At 41.0% G+C, this 7,192-nt stretch overlaps 1 protein-coding gene across 1 annotated transcript in view; it reads left to right on the top strand.

Annotated features, from left to right (window-relative positions):
- Positions 1-455: 455 nt before the first annotated feature.
- LOC116063447 (all-trans-retinol 13,14-reductase-like) overlaps positions 456-7,192 on the top strand; it is a 12,453-nt gene continuing 5,716 nt past the window's right edge. Inside the window, exons 1-4 of the mRNA XM_031318442.2 lie at positions 456-822; positions 1,732-1,914; positions 3,709-3,847; positions 4,160-4,262. Coding sequence (XP_031174302.1) covers positions 654-822; positions 1,732-1,914; positions 3,709-3,847; positions 4,160-4,262 — 594 coding nt within the window. The 5' untranslated portion in view covers positions 456-653. The remainder of the gene's footprint in view (positions 823-1,731; positions 1,915-3,708; positions 3,848-4,159; positions 4,263-7,192) is intronic.

The raw sequence follows: 7,192 nt of genomic DNA, 5'->3' as shown, positions 1-7,192 counted from the left end.
CTTTTTAGAAATGTCTCATGATATATTGTCTCTAGAAGTGTAGTAATAGTATTATCCAACTTTTGTTTTGCTAAAGAAGGAAAAGAAAATCGAAATCGTAATACTTCTAGAATGGCAGTGAATGGAAATTGCAATACAAATCAAATCGGCACCCATGTATCGTGAAACAATCCAATCAAGACAAAAGCATATTGTCCCATTGTTTACCATGCCTATTCAAGGGATCTTGGTGACACCCATGCTCAACCTTTAGCCATCTTGCCATGAAGAGCCAGTCAGTTATCTTAATTACTCAGCTACGTGGCAGTATTAGGGGCTGGTATGTAAATATTTCAAATGGGAGTGCAAGGACGGTTGGTGTCTGGTGGGCTGATTTTTTTTTTTTTTACCCCAATCCTGCCCGGCCTCCACCCCTCACTTTAACCAGCTCCTCCTCTGCAGTTTAGTGGTCTTATTGAGAGAAAAGCCTTCTCTTCTAAACTTTTCTCTCCATCCTTCACTCCTACCTCATCTCTCTCTCTCTCTCTCTCTCTCTCTCTCTCTTTTTGGATTATTCTCTACCTCAGTATTTTCTTTAGTTTGCTGCTTTCCTCCGTTCCCCTCTTCTCCATCCTGCTCAGTTCTGTACAGTGGACCCCCAGTTCTCCTCTGCTATGTGGTGGTGGCTGCTTGGTGTTTTGAGCTGTGTGCTGCTGCTGGCGGTGGTCGGTATGTTCTTCCTGACCACCGCGAAACGCTACAAGGTGTTCAGCGAGAAGTGCGTGAGGCCTCCAGGACGCTTGGTCACCGACAGCAAGCAGAGGGACCACAGGCTGAAGAGAGGTAAAAAAGCTTGTTTCTTGAGTCTTGAATCTTGATCATTGGCAGACACTGTATTGTCCTGTCTACCAGAGCTTTGTATTAAGCGTGAATTATGCTTCTGCGTTAAATCTACAGGGTGGCTACGTACGTAGGTACGTGGAGACACAGACCCTACACCATAGCCTGACGTGCACCTCTCGAAAAATGTAACTACACGCTTCAGTAGATCTCTCAGTGCTTCAGGCATGTTGGCATCACTTTCGGCCAGACTAAAACATCTCTACAGCTATGTGTATCACATGAAAGTTGAATCATTTTTCATTCAACTCTCATGTGGTACAGACTGGACTATTAAATGAAATGTTTAAGATATTTATGGTCCCCCGAGGACCTTGCTCATCCTTTTCTTCTCAAAGTTTTCACTTATTCAGTTAAATAACTTGAAATCTAAGCAGATGGATTGGCACAAAACATTCATGGTCCCCAGATGATGTATTCAAATGACTTTGGCAATCCCCTGACATTTCCTCTAGCACTATAAGTTAACAACTATTGAGTGGATTGTTTGTGAAATTAAGGTCAGACATTCATGTCATCAAAGACAATGAATTTGAAATTACTTTGCTGATCCTGAGTTTTCCCATAACACAGCTGCACAGAAAAATACTACATACTAGTTCAGAAGTTGGTTAAAATTGTGCTTCTGGGGAAAGTCGTGCTGCTGAGTAGGAGTGGGGGCTTCTACATGTCTGTGCCTTTCAGAATACAGATTTACAGGCTGATATGACCTGGACTCATTTGTGTCCACACGTTTTCTAGTGGATACATTTTACTGCAGATGCAGTCTGTAAAGGTTGTGATGCAAAACCTCGATGTTCAAGACGTCAAGAAAGTTCTCAGGACCCGCCTAACATCTGTGCTCCCCTGCAGGGTTTCTTGCGGACCGTGTTCCCCCTGCTCTGGATGCGGTGGTGATAGGCAGCGGGATCGGAGGTTTGACAGCAGCAGCGCTTTTGTCTAAAGCCGGGAAGAGGGTTGTAGTTCTGGAGCAACATGATCAGGCTGGAGGCTGCACACACACCTTTCAGAATAAGGGATTTGAGTTTGACGTGGGTAAGAATGTCAAGTACTTTGTATATGGAGAGAGAAACAGAGAGAAATGACCTTCTAAGAAAGAAATGTTTTACATCAATACACTACAGCACTGTAATAAATTCTCGCCACACACACACACACACGCACACACACACACACACACACACACACACAAACACACACACACACACACACACACAGTGGCGACCCGTCATTAACATAATGCATTCCCTAGCCCCTTACCCTAACCTTAACCATCACAACTAAATGCCTAACCTTAACCCTTACCCTCACCCTAACCATAACCTAATTCTATCCCTAATCCTAAAACCAAGTCTTAACCATCAAACAGCCCTTTAAAGTTGTGGGGTCCAGCATTTTGGCCCCACACAGCTGTCCCGACCCCACAAGTATACTGTATTCCCGGTTTTTGGACCCCACGAATATAGTTAAACAAGAACACACACACACACACACACACACACACCCCAGCACATAAAGTTTTTTCTCTGCACCTGTAGCTTTGTATTGGAAAAGAATCCAGCTAAATAAATTGATTGATGATTAACTTACATACAGTATATGGTATGGTGAACACTCCAATCATTCTAATACATTTGCATTTAGCCTATTTCCTTTAAGCATAATTAACTAAGACTACTAAGACAACTGAACACATACATCATTGTGGTGAGTTATAGCCGCGCATAATGGACCACAGCGCAGTTGTTAATACAAAGATCATGCCACAAATGTGCTCCCACTATAATCATGTCCTATGATTTCATGCTCTTTCATCTATTTGTAATGCCAAAACTAACGCTGTCAAACAGACTGTCTTCCTGTCTGAACCAAATCCCACTGAACTGCAATAGCAACACAGAGCCACGTTTGTTGAAACATGAGCACAGCTTTGAGTTGATTGGGTGTGGATATGTATACAATTCATTGATCTACATTAATACATATCAGATATCATATCAGATAACATATCAGACAAATTACAAATTTGTGCTCTTAAAGTACATAATTTGTCTTCACAAATGAACACAAGATGATGATATTTCACGTTAGAGACATGTCAAAGGTGCATTGTTTAGTAAGCAAACTATTTATGCAATTTTGCATACGTACATGACTACTAACAATACTGCATTATATCCAAGCGGCTCACTTAGATTATTAAACTGGCCATAGCTATTTTGCACTTTTATTAGCTTGTATTAAAGTTATTAGCCAACACCGGTATCAAGCATCCACCTTTCGAGTTAATTATATATTTTATAGTGTTGAACACATAATTTAAACATGTAAATATCTGTCAAATATATAGTGGATATACTGTTACCTACCTCAGATATACAGTATAAGCACCCTGTTCTATCACTAATTTTTGTATTTATTACAGCACCATATCTAGTAAGTATATGGAGTTCTGCTTCATTTGTTATCTGAAGTGCTATTAAACGCTATTTATGTTATCCAGCTGTGCTTTTTTCTTTGGTCTAAAAAAAATGTTTGTGTTCTGTTTCTAAAATTCTTGTATTTCTGCTAAAATTATTTAGGGATGTTAGTAAAAATGGACAACAAACAAAGTATTTAATATTACTAAAATACTGTAAGATTACTGCCATATGAGACATTAAAAGGGGAAACTATAATACAATATGATTATCTCAATACTAAAGGACTGATTTAGCTTCACTTTAAATACTATTTTGCAATGACTGAATGAAGACCGTGTAAGAAAACGATCAATTCTAAAGCCTTGTACAAATGAAGTGGATTTAACCCCACCACTGCCACCGCCAGGTATCCATTACCTGGGCCAGCTTCACGAGAACAGCCTGCTGAGGGTTGCTCTGGATCAGATTACAGAGGGACAGTTGCAGTTCACACGGCTGGAGCAGCACTTTGACACACTGGTCCTAGGTCAGCCTGACCAGCGCAGGTAGGCTGCATAATGACATCATGATTCTTGTACAGTTAAATTATGTCTTTCTTTCAATGGGTGTCTTCATTTGCTCTCTTCACCAGGAGTAATCAACTACAACAAACAAAATCTGACCATGACATTAATTATATTTCTTACTAATACTTCTCAAGGCTCCTATGTCCTCCATGTTTAAATGTTTTTTTTATATATATATCCAGACTTTTGAGAGTATCTACACGGGGCTATGAATCCTACCCAGCTTCGAACTAATCAAAACATTTCCAGCCACCTCTGGCCTGCACTACCTAACTTTTATGTCTTTCTCAGGGAGTACCATATCCATGCCGGGAAGACTGAGATGGCAGATAGCCTGAAGCAGCAGTTCCCAGGAGAGGAGGGGGCCATTGATGAGTTCATGAGATTGATGAAGGTAGGGTGGTAATGGCGATCATGATGGAATGATGGATGAGAAAGTCAAGAAGGGATGAAAGGAGGAAGTAGGCAGAGTTTGTGTAAACAAGATTATTCGTTGCCAAACTTTTCTTTGACACAATGAACATTTGGTGTGCCACAAGGCTCAAGCTTGAGTCCGCTACTTTTCTGTCTTTATATGCTACCAGTAGTGGTCATCTTTTGCATTTTACTGGGAAAACTTTTAGCACCCATCTTTCTTTTTGTTTAACTCTACAGGGTCATGTACATATACAATTCTTCACTTTTTTTGTGAATTTAGAAGTTGTTTCCCCTTAAAGTGTTTTCAGACATGGCTACCGCCTGGCAATGTTGATGTTCTGTGTGTCACCTAGTATAATCCCATCAAGCAGCTAAAAAGAGCTAGAAAATGTAGTTTGAAATATATTAAATGGTTAGCAATGTGACAGGTTTTGCAAACTTGTATAATAAACATTTGTTGTCCCTTATCAGATAATCAGATTTTAAAGCTGAAGTAATTCTGGTGAAGAGGTGTGTCATTTAGGGCAGTGATTCTCAAATGGGGGTATGCATACTACCCTAGTGGTAGTTTGGGGTACTGCAGGGGGTACATGTTTATACCAAGCCCCCAGGAAGAGCGCCGAGTCTAAAAGCCACCATGGGCTTAGCGGATAACGGTGGTACTGCACCCCATGGCCCAGAAAGACTTTTTACAAAGACTTTGCATGGCGAAAGAAACGTCTGCGGATAATTTGTTTCTGGGTATATCAACTTACCAGCCCGAACACTGAAAGGGTCCTTGTTTAAAACGTTACATTTTTAACATTTTTAACATTCACTAGAAGCGAATCCAGAATTATTAAATTTGGCATGATGAACGCGCATAGTGGACGCGAGCAGAGCCGTGGGACTGCGCCCGCCCGCTCACATGACTGTTCTCCCTAGCTCATGTAGCTAGCTGTAATAATGGATATAGCTAATGGTTGTAATCAAAGCCCGTCTACGGAAAGCCGTTCCACTCCCTATTAAGCCCCATTGTACCTACTTTGGTTGCAGTTCCACCAGAGTTCCACTGGGGGTGATCACGGTCCAGTGCAAAATGAATGGGACCCTATGGAGCTAGACGGCTAAATTTGTCTCTTTTGCCTGATTGTCGATGAGAAATCTCAGATTGGATTGTAGTTTTTGCAAGTTCAACATGGATTATAGGTCGAAAGTTGAATGAACAAGTACTTATGCCCTTTCGATTTGTTACAGGTTGAGTCGTTGTTGCCCATAACACGCTAGCATTCTGCTAATGAATGCTGATTGGTCAGTGAAGGACAGATTACGATCGGAGATCCCGCTTGACGGCATCCGAAGCAGAACCAGAATGCCAGAGTGAATATTTCGGCGTGGTCTTTAAAACATTAGCAAACCTCTTTCTAGCACGTGTATTGACAGGGAGAGTCTAACCTGTCAGCTGTGTTGTCGATGCCTCAAGAGAAAAAAGGAAGCGACTCAAAGCTTGCCGTAAAGCAGAATCTCTGGCCGTATATGTGTATGACGTCAATGACATTTTAAAAGGCTTTTTAGAACAAAAAAGCCACTTTAAAAAAATCTAACACCCAGCAGTGTGTATTTTCTTAGCCTCCCCTTTCAAATGCAACATTCAAATTACTAGACAAAAAATTATATCCTGAGAAAAGTGGATTTTGAGGGGTATAGCTCCATAGAGTCCCATTCATTCTGCACTGGCCTGTGAGCGCCCCCTATTTGGAACTCTGGTGGAACTGCAACCAGTTCAGAAGCCGGAAGTAACGAGAGAGTGGAACTTCTTCCCTTATTAGAAATTCTTTGGTTGTAATTCACCATGTGTTCTATGAATACGACCATGATATTATCTTATGAAGTCATTATACATCCCAGGGATGTATGTAGCTGCTGTAAAGCCTGTTAGCTACGTGGATGTAACGTCATTAGCGTTTCCTAAACTGGCGGGCTATCGGCTAGCTAGCTAGTTGCTAACATCAGGGGTAGCTAGCATGGATATGCCTACATAACGTTACTACAGACATAGTGATTACATCGCCTTGGTTCTCTCTTATGATACATCCGAGGGCTGTATGCTGTAAAGCTTGTAACGTGGATGAGAGCTGAAGCCATGGATGAGCTTTGTTCACGAAACTGCAGGCTAACAGCTAGCTAGCGCTAGTTAGTAGGTAACTAGCTAGTAGCACAACATAATTATTAAATCTCCTTGGTTGTCTAGCTAAATACATCTATCGTTTATTTAGCTAAGCATGTAAACGATAGGGAACAACAAAAACACAGTGTTTAACGTTAGTGAATATTTTAGACAATGAAAACAGCGAGTTCATGAGTTCATGTAAGAGACACGAGAGAGAAGCTCATGAACACGCATGTTGCTACCGATTGCTACGACAACGCAAACAAATTTTTGCTAGTGCGCATGCCCATCGTGAGCCAACCAGCGTTATGGGCCAACAATGCGGAAGAGCCGAGCTCCATGTTTGCTTTATGCGCTTTTGAGCACTCTCATTGGAATGCACGGGGCTTCCCGCCGAACACTGTATCCAGTTCTCTTAATACATCCATGGTTTATACACTATAATACACTATAATGATAAATTAATTTAGTGATTATAAAAATTTGAATGTAGCATTTAAGTGTTTTTCAGTAAAAATATTGTTAAGTAAATCAGACACATGGCGCAGCGCTGTGTTGTGCTTCTTTATATAGCTAGGCCTTTTTTTTGCTGGTCAGGGGGTTTTTGGATGGAAAAAAATTCTACGGGGCTACATTACACATTACTTTACTGACAAAAGTTTGAGAACTACTAATTTAGGGAACTCAGATTCTCCCAAGTGTTTAAATTGAAAACAGTAAAGGCAGCTTGCTGTCTAAAAGGACCTTAGTTGCAGTTT

Source organism: Sander lucioperca, chromosome 2 (genome assembly GCF_008315115.2).
Source record: "Sander lucioperca isolate FBNREF2018 chromosome 2, SLUC_FBN_1.2, whole genome shotgun sequence".
Taxonomy (NCBI): domain Eukaryota; kingdom Metazoa; phylum Chordata; class Actinopteri; order Perciformes; family Percidae; genus Sander; species Sander lucioperca.
This window is presented reverse-complemented; position numbering and strand designations above follow the sequence as displayed.